A 13,371-nucleotide genomic window follows, 5' to 3' on the forward strand; every position below is an offset into this window, starting at 1 on the left:
ATTTCAATGATAAAAGAACGTATAAATGATTTTTAGTTACTTTTTCAACCTAGAATGTATAAATGATTTTTAGTTCTTATTTTTAGTTACGTTTTAAACCTTTTAAGGTTTTTAGAATGTTTTTTTTCATATGATTCTTCCTTATACGTTTTAAACCTTTAAACGTTCTATTAATACATTCTAGGTTTATACATTTTATTTGTGATTCTAGGTCGAAACTCTGCCTTAAATTGTGATTCTTCTTATACGTTTTGATAAAACGTTCTGTTTTATTTGCAGGTAACGAAAATTTTTAGGGTTAGATAATTAACTCAATTAGTTTGATATCGATCTGCAAATTAGTTTAATACTGATCGACGGTTGAATTATATTGATATGGATGGACGTTCAATGAATCAATTGATGAATTAGATCATAGAATTAAATTTAAGTTATTTACAATTATGCCACCGCATGAAATTGAAATCGACGTTCAAAAAGCTCGCGTACCTAATGTACGATAACCGATTATTGTACGTTAACCTTCCCCTATATATATATATATATATATTCGAGCCGAGGGTCTCACCGAAAGCAGACTCTCTATTCCTACGAGGTAGAGAAAAGGCTGTCTACATCTTACCCTCCTCAGACCCTACCATAGCTTTGCTATTGGTGGGATATACTGAGTACGATGATGATATATATAGGTGAATTTTAAAGTGTAATCTTCTGTATTGAAATACGACATAAATGATAGAAATGAATCAAATCAAAGCACGCGTTAAATTTTATTGAATTTTGTATCAAGTCATGTGCGTATTTGTGGTACATGGTTAATAATATTTGCACATGGGGTGATGGCGTTAAGAACTAGAAACAAAAACATGTTGGTTAATATGCGTGAATCATGGGTCCTCTCAAATCATCAAAATCAAATCACCCCTTTTGCGGGTTACCTGTTCAGCCATATTTTGGATTTGCCGACTTAACGGTACGATCAGCGTTTCAGGTTCGATCAACATTTCAATTTTTACAGTTTGACAGTTTAACAGTTCAAACGATGGTTTGGAGGTTGTAACTAACCATGCGAACCGAACATCATTAGTAACTTTTTAATACAAACTAACGATTTTTAAAATATAAAACGGTTCAAACTAACTTTACAGGTTAGGTTTCTCATTTTCGAAACCATAGTTAAAAAAACATCCATGGGAGACAAGACAACTTATAGCAAAATGAAAACAAGATCATGAAACTCTTAAATTAATTCAGTTTTCTTGACACATTAATTCATTATACATGAACTGCTAAAGAACCACAAATATTAATCAAACTAACCATACATAAAAGTGTTACATTTTTGAGCGGACCTTTGCGATAAGTTCACGTCTGAGAAGTTTCCCTGAAGCGGACTTTGGAACGCTGTTCACAAACGTCACTCGCTTTAATCTTTTAAAAGGTGCAACCTGCAATGCAACGTTTAATTTCCAATCAGAATTCAGAAATGAAATTTGTGCAAAGTAATTATATAGTAATGCGATATTTACCTGCTCAGAAATAAATTTCATGACATCTTCTTCGGTCAGCGAACTGTTTGGAGATTGGACCACAAATGCAATCGGGACCTCGCCAGCTTCAGCATCAGGGTACCTAGTAGAAAGATTAATGCGGTTTTAATGATTATGAACTGGATTTAAACAGTAAAATTTCGGGGAGTGAATTTATGACAGGACACAATATTCCCGGTTTTGAGTTAGATTCAGGTCAAACCTGCGAACCCATTTAGCTAAACGAGTTGGATTCTGGTTGTCTTGGCGAGTTCGCGAGTTGACCCATTTAACCTATTTATTTAAAAGAAAAAAAATATAATGTGTTTTATGTCATAACTTGGTTGAGTATTCTCTGCCAAAGTTTTGAAAATTTAAACAGAAATTGACCTTAACTTTTATAATCTAAACGAATTTGTTTCGTATACGTTCATATTTCTCTGTGGTATTATAGAGTACTGATATGTACATAAAAGAATCAAGTTAAACGGGTCGTATTCATGTCAACCGGCGAATATGCATGTTGTGTTTGGGTTCATGTGTCCAACTCGATTTTTGGGTTCATGTCGTGTTCGGGTTTGTGCAAATAATTGGGTAGCAAGTTTGAAAAAGATTATATTATTATGGCTTACGGGATTACTGCAGCATCCAATATTTCAGAATGTGAAAGCAAAAGTGCTTCAAGCTCTGCTGGTGCAACCTGAAAATTATGAGCATAGAGTAAACATTAAGAACTGTTTTAATCTTTTTTTTTTTTTTTTTCATTTTGAAATTCGATAGGTTATTGTTGTGTTAAATCTGATTAAAAAAACTATACTGCTACAACAATAATATCTACATTGAAAGAAAAATGATTTATTTATCTGCATGAACAAAAATAGAATCTTTATCTGCATGAACATAGCATGTTTTACCTGAAAACCTTTGTACTTAATGAGTTCTTTGATTCGATCAACAACAAAAATTTGACCCTCGTCATCAAAATATCCAAGATCCCCGGTATGCACGAAGCCCTGCTTATCTATTGTAAGCTTTGTAGCTTGAGGATTGTTGTAATAACCTGAAAATGGATAAAACATAAAACCTCTTAAATCGTTGTATTCCAAAAATAAGATTATTACTAAAATAATATAATTTCGGTATTCACAAAAATTATCTACAAAAATAGTAAACATTGTGGAAAACAAGTGTTTTGGGTCGGTCCGGCCCTTAATGAACAAAAATGACCCGTTTTGACTTTTTATCCAACCGGCACATTTTGACAACCGACACGTGCTAGTGTTGATAATAAAAGGAGCATACCTTGCATCATGTTGGCTCCTCGGACCCATATTTCACCCATCTGATTAGGAGGAAGAGGCTTACCGCTATCTACACTAACTATTTGGGCCTCAACTCCAGGGATAAGCCTTCCGGCTGAGCCCGAGTGCCGCGGTCCAATTATTGGGCTTTCGACTGAAATGACCCCGGTCGTTTCAGTCATACCATATCCCTGTTATACACACGATTATTATATTTTGTAAGATTAAGAAAGGGGGTAGAAAATATATAACAAAACCATATGAATGTAAACAATTATACTCATTGTAATAAGATCATGAAGACTTGAATGATGTATGGTGTCTTGTTTTCCTCACATATTTTCAAGATTCTAAAAAGCAACAATAATAACAAGATCAAAGCAAAATGATGTTCAAAATGGTGTTCGGTAGTTGAAGAGCTATTGGGCAGTTGGGCCCGTCCATAAGCGGTTGGGCCCAATCACTGCCGTATAAAATGGGACTTAACAACACTAGAAAGGGGTTCCTTCTTTTATCCAAATTACTAGCTAGTGGTGTAAACAAGCCAAACCGCTCATAAGATACTCGAGACCAGCTTGCTAAAAGCTCAAATTCAGCCTAGCTTAGTAGCTTAAATGGGATATAGACTGCTCAAGGCTAAAAATAAGCATGTTTTATAAACAAGCCCGACCTCAAGCTTCACTTATTGAGCTCTAGTATACTTGCAAACCAAAACAAGCCTATTATTTATATCTTGATTTAATATATCAAACATATATCTAAATAATAATATTTATAAAATAAAATATATTTAATTAATAATTATTATTTTTATACATAAAAATTATAATTAACAACACAAATAAAATTTATTATAAAGGTCTATAAATAAACTAAAAAGTAATAAAAGAGCCGAACCCGAGCTAAAACTACTTACAAACCAGGCTCAAGCTTTAAAATTATAGCTCGAAACAAGTCGAGCTCAAGCGTAGACTTGGCTAGCTTACATAATAACACCAGTACTACTACTTCTACACACACACACATCAATGAAGACATGCAAATTGGAATACCAAATTAATGTTGATCCAAAAGAACATAAAAGTATAAAACAATCACAAAAATAACCAAATAGGCAAGTAGCCATGTGCACATATGCATTTGCAGTAAACAAACAATACCAAGATAGATCTGCATCATTGAATTCATAAATGCATAAACACACCATTTAAAGTTAAAAAATTTCCAACAAACAAAACTGTAAATAAGATCATGAAGTTTACCTGAAGAACCGCAACATGAGGCAGTCTCTTACCACACTCCTCCATCAACTCCTTCCCCAAAGGCGCAGCACCGGACCCGATCTGCCTCAACGACGACAAGTCAAACTTGTTGACCACATCCTGCTTAGTCAAAGCAAGAAACACAGGTGGCACAACCCATAAATGTGTGACTCTATACTTCTCAATATTCTTCAACATCCCACCAAAATCAAACTTCCTCATTGACACAACAGTATTCCCTTCTTGTAACTGCCCATACAAAATAACCCCAAATCCAAATATATGAAACATTGGCAGAAAACACAAGTACACATGATCTTTCTCACCCATTAACCTCTGATCAGAAGTCAACATTTGCGAAACCGCGATAAAATTCATATGACTCAAAACCACACCTTTACTAACACCAGTTGTCCCAGATGAATACAACAAGCATGCAGTATCATCACCTCTAATCGAAACATTAGGCAATTCCGAAACCGACCCAGATTTCAAAATCAAATCTTTATACCCAAAACACCCTTTAATTGAACTCTCTGATCCCAAAAACATAACGGGTAGACCAAAGTTTGCAACTTTATCATACAAATCTTCAACAGTAACAATCAATTTGGGTTTGGAGTCTTTAATTTGCTTAGATATCTCTTGAACAGTGTACTGTGGATTAACGGTGGTGACGATGGCGCCAAGGGCGATAACTGAGTACGCGCAAACCGGGTATTGGATTGAATTGGGTGCGAAGAAGAGTACGACGTCGTTTTTGGTGATACCCAATTGGGTGCTTAAGGCGTGTGAGAGTTTAGCGACGGTGGTTTTGAAGTCGGAGAAAGTGAATGATTCGCCGGAATCGGAGTCGAATAAGGCGGGTTTGTTTGGGTAAGATGAGACGTTGCGGAACAGGAAGGAGACCATTGATGTGGGTTTTGGCGGGATGGTTAACGGTGGCCGGAGTGATCGGAATATTCCGTCACGGCCGTACCCGGATTTCTCCATGGACTGTGGTGGTGGTGTAGAAGATGAGAACTTGGAAGTAATGATTTTTGTTTGAATGGAAGTTATTATTATATTAGGCTAAGGGGTGTGGGGCGCTAACCTGGGCGCGAGAGCCCCTCCGCTCGCGCCTCCAGGCGCTAACCCCACACCACCGGGGCGCGAACCGGGGCGCGAACGCGAGCCCCCAGGCAGGCGTGAGTGTGGTCGCGGGAGAAGAGAGAGAAAGAGCCGTTGAGCTCGCCCAAAAGAGCCGTTGGAGCTCCGAATTGTTTTAAAAAAAAACCTTAAAACCTCTGTATAATACCCGAAATTACTCTCATTTCAACCATATCAAAACACAATTTCACCTTACAAACTCTTATATAATATCCCAAACTCCTATATAATACCAAAAAATATCTGGAAATTGGTACCCAAACCTAGATTCAGATTATATTGACGACGATTTATGGTCGTCACCAGACCAACCGATGTTTTATTCGGGGCCGCAAGAAACATCCGGCTTTCAACCATCCAACATACAACCGTCTCATAACTTTGTTGTTCCAGAGACACAAGAATCACACGGTGATGCTACGGGAGCAAGAAGACGCGTCCACCGGAAAAAACAACTTGCAACGGACGGGCCGGGACCGGCTTCGACTCCGAGGACGAAACGGAAAACCACTCCGTGGTCATCGGATGAGAAGGAAGCCTTGTGTCGGGCTTGGATAGTCATTTCTGAGGATCGGCGTTGCGGTAATTGTTTTAACGTTTTTAAAAATGATTTTTAATAAAAAAGTTAAATAAAAAAGTTAACTGGAAATCTAATTTAATTATTCATTTTGCAGCCGACTACCAAAAAAGCAAGGTTTTTTGGACAAAGGTTAGGGAGACGTTCTATACGCTCGTTGGGAGTACAGAGCGAAACGCCGATATGATTTCGGGTCGGTGGTCCGAAAGCAGAAAATTTTTCGGCTTGTTTACTAATCTTTTCAACAGGAACGCCGGTCGTATGAGACCAAGTGGCAGTGATGATTTGGCGGTTTACAATTTCACTGTCGAAGAGTGGAGGCAGGAGTGTTTGCGGAGGTATGGGATGGTGAAGACGTGGGACGATTTAAAGTTGTGGGAGAGGTTGAAAAGGTGTTCCAAGTGGGTTGAGCTGGTGGCGCCGGACCTTGATGCGGAAGTAGGGCCGAAACGGACTAAAACTAGTTCGTCTGGAGCGTATAGCACTTCCGCCGGGTCGGATTGCCGCGTTGGATTCGACCTAAACATTGCGGGGGAGGAAACGTCTTCACCGCCGAGGAGGCGGCCATTGGGAAGGGACGCCAAGGGGAAAAACCGGCTGAGGGGGGAGCCGTAAACATCGTCGATCTTGTTGAATCCCTCAATAAATTCAACAAAACCATGGAGGTGGTATCTAATGACAAAAAGGAAAAAAGTCGAATGAGAGATTTGGACTTCCTTACAAGAGACTTCAGTAACCTAAATCCGGTCGATCAAATGCTGATGGAAAAGCAAAAGGAACGTATCCGAAAGAGGTTGATCGAAGAAGACCAAGCCGAAGAATAACAATAATGTTTTTTTAGTACTTTAATTTTTATTTTATTTTTAGATATTAATGTGTTTTTTTTAATGTGTGTTTTTTTTAATAATTTATGAGTTTTTTTAATAATACGTTTTTTGAATATATTTATAAAAAAATAAAAAAAAATCCGCTGGAGCCCTGCTGGAGCCCCTCCACACCAGGGCCAGGGGCTCCAACGGGGGCTCCAACACCCCCTTTATCCAGTTTCTCTCTCTGCCATACGTCACAATATTATTGGCTGGAGCCCCCACTCGCGCCCCCAGTATTTCTTGGGACGAGCAAACATCATATATTCATATCAATAGACCATGGGCATTGTTTGGTAATTAGATTGAGTTGGTGTTCTTATAGTAATTTCTAGAAAATAATCTTAACTATAGTATCGTTAGCTTAGAATCACATTACACATCGATTAAAACATTATTAGATACGTTAAGTTGTTATACACATAATAACTATGTGATGCATTCTTGTATCTCTGAAAGATTTTAACTACATTGACCAAATAAAGATTTTTTAATGGAATACTGAGTTATAAGCTTTAGTTTATGATCTATAAACAATCAAAATTATCAATTAAGTTATCTGAAGGATAATCCCAAGTGTGGAACTTGAAAATGGATGGTTCAAAATGACCAAATTATCAAATTAGTGGTGTTAATTATATAAGTTAACCTTACGTGAACTAATCCCCTACAAGTGAATTTCAGCCATTAAAATTGGATTTGAATTTGGACCGCTACCTAATAAAAACATGCATGACCTTTTTTAGTAAAAGATGCGACCTTTATTTTATTTTTTTAAATAGCACGGATTAAACGGGTTGAAATTTTGTGAAAATATCAAATGGAGGCTAAACTTGTTTTAGATTATCAAAAGATGTTTATACGATATAAACATTTGAAATCGAGTTGGATTTAACTTTGGTTTTGGAACCACATATATCCAAATCATGCTTATGAAGGTCGAGTATGTAACTTGTACACATCTATAACTATAACTCATATATATATATATATAAAGGATAAAATACAATAATCCTTTATCGTACATTACGTACGCGACACTTCCAACCGTTAGATTTTCAAAACCCAAAATCACAATTACACTCATATGCTCGTCCATCTCCCTCATTCCGTCTCTACCACCAGTCGCCGACATCAGTACACCTCCTTCACCTCCGCTCGCCGGCGCCATCAACACTCTTCGTCACCATCATCGTCGTCAACAACAAACTCATCGGAAAAACGCAAAACTCGTCACATGTTTGTTTAGTTGAATTGAAATTGAAGCCAATTGATCGGTTAATCTTTGAAATCGATTCACTTAATCATCAATTTGAAGCTTCAATCGATCAATTTTGAGTTCTGAATGATGGGTTTTTGACATTGAACGTTTAAAGCTAAAAACGTTTTAGCTGAACGTTTAAAGGTTTAAAGCATATTAACATAACGTATTAGCTTTAAACCTTTAAACGTTCTGTTAATACGTTTTAAACCTTTACACGTTCTAAAGGAATTTCAATGATAAAAGAACGTATAAATGATTTTTAGTTACTTTTTCAACCTAGAATGTATAAATGATTTTTAGTTCTTATTTTTAGTTACGTTTTAAACCTTTTAAGGTTTTTAGAATGTTTTTTTTCATATGATTCTTCCTTATACGTTTTAAACCTTTAAACGTTCTATTAATACATTCTAGGTTTATACATTTTATTTGTGATTCTAGGTCGAAACTCTGCCTTAAATTGTGATTCTTCTTATACGTTTTGATAAAACGTTCTGTTTTATTTGCAGGTAACGAAAATTTTTAGGGTTAGATAATTAACTCAATTAGTTTGATATCGATCTGCAAATTAGTTTAATACTGATCGACGGTTGAATTATATTGATATGGATGGACGTTCAATGAATCAATTGATGAATTAGATCATAGAATTAAATTTAAGTTATTTACAATTATGCCACCGCATGAAATTGAAATCGACGTTCAAAAAGCTCGCGTACCTAATGTACGATAACCGATTATTGTACGTTAACCTTCCCCTATATATATATATATATATATATTCGAGCCGAGGGTCTCACCGAAAGCAGACTCTCTATTCCTACGAGGTAGAGAAAAGGCTGTCTACATCTTACCCTCCTCAGACCCTACCATAGCTTTGCTATTGGTGGGATATACTGAGTACGATGATGCTATATATAGGTGAATTTTAAAGTGTAATCTTCTGTATTGAAATACGACATAAATGATAGAAATGAATCAAATCAAAGCACGCGTTAAATTTTATTGAATTTTGTATCAAGTCATGTGCGTATTTGTGGTACATGGTTAATAATATTTGCACATGGGGTGATGGCGTTAAGAACTAGAAACAAAAACATGTTGGTTAATATGCATGAATCATGGGTCCTCTCAAATCATCAAAATCAAATCACCCCTTTTGCGGGTTACCTGTTCAGCCATATTTTGGATTTGCCGACTTAACGGTACGATCAGCGTTTCAGGTTCGATCAACATTTCAATTTTTACAGTTTGACAGTTTAACAGTTCAAACGATGGTTTGGAGGTTGTAACTAACCATGCGAACCGAACATCATTAGTAACTTTTTAATACAAACTAACGATTTTTAAAATATAAAACGGTTCAAACTAACTTTACAGGTTAGGTTTCTCATTTTCGAAACCATAGTTAAAAAAACATCCATGGGAGACAAGACAACTTATAGCAAAATGAAAACAAGATCATGAAACTCTTAAATTAATTCAGTTTTCTTGACACATTAATTCATTATACATGAACTGCTAAAGAACCACAAATATTAATCAAACTAACCATACATAAAAGTGTTACATTTTTGAGCGGACCTTTGCGATAAGTTCACGTCTGAGAAGTTTCCCTGAAGCGGACTTTGGAACGCTGTTCACAAACGTCACTCGCTTTAATCTTTTAAAAGGTGCAACCTGCAATGCAACGTTTAATTTCCAATCAGAATTCAGAAATGAAATTTGTGCAAAGTAATTATATAGTAATGCGATATTTACCTGCTCAGAAATAAATTTCATGACATCTTCTTCGGTCAGCGAACTGTTTGGAGATTGGACCACAAATGCAATCGGGACCTCGCCAGCTTCAGCATCAGGGTACCTAGTAGAAAGATTAATGCGGTTTTAATGATTATGAACTGGATTTAAACAGTAAAATTTCGGGGAGTGAATTTATGACAGGACACAATATTCCCGGTTTTGAGTTAGATTCAGGTCAAACCTGCGAACCCATTTAGCTAAACGAGTTGGATTCTGGTTGTCTTGGCGAGTTCGCGAGTTGACCCATTTAACCTATTTATTTAAAAGAAAAAAAATATAATGTGTTTTATGTCATAACTTGGTTGAGTATTCTCTGCCAAAGTTTTGAAAATTTAAACAGAAATTGACCTTAACTTTTATAATCTAAACGAATTTGTTTCGTATACGTTCATATTTCTCTGTGGTATTATAGAGTACTGATATGTACATAAAAGAATCAAGTTAAACGGGTCGTATTCATGTCAACCGGCGAATATGCATGTTGTGTTTGGGTTCATGTGTCCAACTCGATTTTTGGGTTCATGTCGTGTTCGGGTTTGTGCAAATAATTGGGTAGCAAGTTTGAAAAAGATTATATTATTATGGCTTACGGGATTACTGCAGCATCCAATATTTCAGAATGTGAAAGCAAAAGTGCTTCAAGCTCTGCTGGTGCAACCTGAAAATTATGAGCATAGAGTAAACATTAAGAACTGTTTTAATCTTTTTTTTTTTTTTTTTCATTTTGAAATTCGATAGGTTATTGTTGTGTTAAATCTGATTAAAAAAACTATACTGCTACAACAATAATATCTACATTGAAAGAAAAATGATTTATTTATCTGCATGAACAAAAATAGAATCTTTATCTGCATGAACATAGCATGTTTTACCTGAAAACCTTTGTACTTAATGAGTTCTTTGATTCGATCAACAACAAAAATTTGACCCTCGTCATCAAAATATCCAAGATCCCCGGTATGCACGAAGCCCTGCTTATCTATTGTAAGCTTTGTAGCTTGAGGATTGTTGTAATAACCTGAAAATGGATAAAACATAAAACCTCTTAAATCGTTGTATTCCAAAAATAAGATTATTACTAAAATAATATAATTTCGGTATTCACAAAAATTATCTACAAAAATAGTAAACATTGTGGAAAACAAGTGTTTTGGGTCGGTCCGGCCCTTAATGAACAAAAATGACCCGTTTTGACTTTTTATCCAACCGGCACATTTTGACAACCGACACGTGCTAGTGTTGATAATAAAAGGAGCATACCTTGCATCATGTTGGCTCCTCGGACCCATATTTCACCCATCTGATTAGGAGGAAGAGGCTTACCGCTATCTACACTAACTATTTGGGCCTCAACTCCAGGGATAAGCCTTCCGGCTGAGCCCGAGTGCCGCGGTCCAATTATTGGGCTTTCGACTGAAATGACCCCGGTCGTTTCAGTCATACCATATCCCTGTTATACACACGATTATTATATTTTGTAAGATTAAGAAAGGGGGTAGAAAATATATAACAAAACCATATGAATGTAAACAATTATACTCATTGTAATAAGATCATGAAGACTTGAATGATGTATGGTGTCTTGTTTTCCTCACATATTTTCAAGATTCTAAAAAGCAACAATAATAACAAGATCAAAGCAAAATGATGTTCAAAATGGTGTTCGGTAGTTGAAGAGCTATTGGGCAGTTGGGCCCGTCCATAAGCGGTTGGGCCCAATCACTGCCGTATAAAATGGGACTTAACAACACTAGAAAGGGGTTCCTTCTTTTATCCAAATTACTAGCTAGTGGTGTAAACAAGCCAAACCGCTCATAAGATACTCGAGACCAGCTTGCTAAAAGCTCAAATTCAGCCTAGCTTAGTAGCTTAAATGGGATATAGACTGCTCAAGGCTAAAAATAAGCATGTTTTATAAACAAGCCCGACCTCAAGCTTCACTTATTGAGCTCTAGTATACTTGCAAACCAAAACAAGCCTATTATTTATATCTTGATTTAATATATCAAACATATATCTAAATAATAATATTTATAAAATAAAATATATTTAATTAATAATTATTATTTTTATACATAAAAATTATAATTAACAACACAAATAAAATTTATTATAAAGGTCTATAAATAAACTAAAAAGTAATAAAAGAGCCGAACCCGAGCTAAAACTACTTACAAACCAGGCTCAAGCTTTAAAATTATAGCTCGAAACAAGTCGAGCTCAAGCGTAGACTTGGCTAGCTTACATAATAACACCAGTACTACTACTTCTACACACACACACATCAATGAAGACATGCAAATTGGAATACCAAATTAATGTTGATCCAAAAGAACATAAAAGTATAAAACAATCACAAAAATAACCAAATAGGCAAGTAGCCATGTGCACATATGCATTTGCAGTAAACAAACAATACCAAGATAGATCTGCATCATTGAATTCATAAATGCATAAACACACCATTTAAAGTTAAAAAATTTCCAACAAACAAAACTGTAAATAAGATCATGAAGTTTACCTGAAGAACCGCAACATGAGGCAGTCTCTTACCACACTCCTCCATCAACTCCTTCCCCAAAGGCGCAGCACCGGACCCGATCTGCCTCAACGACGACAAGTCAAACTTGTTGACCACATCCTGCTTAGTCAAAGCAAGAAACACAGGTGGCACAACCCATAAATGTGTGACTCTATACTTCTCAATATTCTTCAACATCCCACCAAAATCAAACTTCCTCATTGACACAACAGTATTCCCTTCTTGTAACTGCCCATACAAAATAACCCCAAATCCAAATATATGAAACATTGGCAGAAAACACAAGTACACATGATCTTTCTCACCCATTAACCTCTGATCAGAAGTCAACATTTGCGAAACCGCGATAAAATTCATATGACTCAAAACCACACCTTTACTAACACCAGTTGTCCCAGATGAATACAACAAGCATGCAGTATCATCACCTCTAATCGAAACATTAGGCAATTCCGAAACCGACCCAGATTTCAAAATCAAATCTTTATACCCAAAACACCCTTTAATTGAACTCTCTGATCCCAAAAACATAACGGGTAGACCAAAGTTTGCAACTTTATCATACAAATCTTCAACAGTAACAATCAATTTGGGTTTGGAGTCTTTAATTTGCTTAGATATCTCTTGAACAGTGTACTGTGGATTAACGGTGGTGACGATGGCGCCAAGGGCGATAACTGAGTACGCGCAAACCGGGTATTGGATTGAATTGGGTGCGAAGAAGAGTACGACGTCGTTTTTGGTGATACCCAATTGGGTGCTTAAGGCGTGTGAGAGTTTAGCGACGGTGGTTTTGAAGTCGGAGAAAGTGAATGATTCGCCGGAATCGGAGTCGAATAAGGCGGGTTTGTTTGGGTAAGATGAGACGTTGCGGAACAGGAAGGAGACCATTGATGTGGGTTTTGGCGGGATGGTTAACGGTGGCCGGAGTGATCGGAATATTCCGTCACGGCCGTACCCGGATTTCTCCATGGACTGTGGTGGTGGTGTAGAAGATGAGAACTTGGAAGTAATGATTTTTGTTTGAATGGAAGTTATTATTATATTAGGCTAAGGGGTGTGGGGCGCTAACCTGGGCGCG

General features: G+C 36.6%; 2 protein-coding genes across 2 annotated transcripts; both read right to left on the bottom strand.

Annotated features, from left to right (window-relative positions):
* Nucleotides 1-1,309: 1,309 nt before the first annotated feature.
* LOC143633098 (putative CoA ligase CCL7) lies at nucleotides 1,310-5,090 on the bottom strand. The gene is made up of 6 exons (XM_077101447.1): nucleotides 4,093-5,090; nucleotides 2,832-3,021; nucleotides 2,444-2,589; nucleotides 2,162-2,229; nucleotides 1,530-1,632; nucleotides 1,310-1,448 (listed from the first exon to the last, which is right to left on the bottom strand). Exons 1-6 carry the CDS (start codon nucleotides 5,083-5,085, stop codon nucleotides 1,335-1,337), a joined length of 1,614 nt encoding a protein of 537 aa, XP_076957562.1. The 5' UTR covers nucleotides 5,086-5,090; the 3' UTR covers nucleotides 1,310-1,334.
* Nucleotides 5,091-9,486: 4,396 nt separating this feature from the next.
* LOC143633099 (putative CoA ligase CCL7) lies at nucleotides 9,487-13,267 on the bottom strand. Its single transcript, XM_077101449.1, has 6 exons — nucleotides 12,270-13,267; nucleotides 11,009-11,198; nucleotides 10,621-10,766; nucleotides 10,339-10,406; nucleotides 9,707-9,809; nucleotides 9,487-9,625 (listed from the first exon to the last, which is right to left on the bottom strand). Exons 1-6 carry the CDS (start codon nucleotides 13,260-13,262, stop codon nucleotides 9,512-9,514), a joined length of 1,614 nt encoding a protein of 537 aa, XP_076957564.1. The 5' UTR covers nucleotides 13,263-13,267; the 3' UTR covers nucleotides 9,487-9,511.
* Nucleotides 13,268-13,371: the final 104 nt, after the last annotated feature.

Source organism: Bidens hawaiensis, unplaced genomic scaffold (genome assembly GCF_021521415.1).
Source record: "Bidens hawaiensis isolate Kalapana, Puna unplaced genomic scaffold, B.hawaiensis_p1.1 tig00006617_1, whole genome shotgun sequence".
In the NCBI taxonomy this organism is placed as follows: Eukaryota; Viridiplantae; Streptophyta; class Magnoliopsida; order Asterales; family Asteraceae; genus Bidens; species Bidens hawaiensis.

Coding starts and splice junctions, on each gene's coding strand:
- LOC143633098 (XM_077101447.1), bottom strand. CDS start 5,085: ATGGAGAAATCCGGGTACGGCCGTGACGGAATATTCCGATCACTCCGG. Junction 2,230..2,443: donor TTAAGTACAAAGGTTTTCAG/GTAAAACATGCT, acceptor CATAATTTTCAG/GTTGCACCAGCAGAGCTTGA. Junction 1,633..2,161: donor TTGGATGCTGCAGTAATCCC/GTAAGCCATAAT, acceptor TCTTTCTACTAG/GTACCCTGATGCTGAAGCTG.
- LOC143633099 (XM_077101449.1), bottom strand. CDS start 13,262: ATGGAGAAATCCGGGTACGGCCGTGACGGAATATTCCGATCACTCCGG. Junction 9,810..10,338: donor TTGGATGCTGCAGTAATCCC/GTAAGCCATAAT, acceptor TCTTTCTACTAG/GTACCCTGATGCTGAAGCTG. Junction 9,626..9,706: donor TGAAATTTATTTCTGAGCAG/GTAAATATCGCA, acceptor GTTGCATTGCAG/GTTGCACCTTTTAAAAGATT.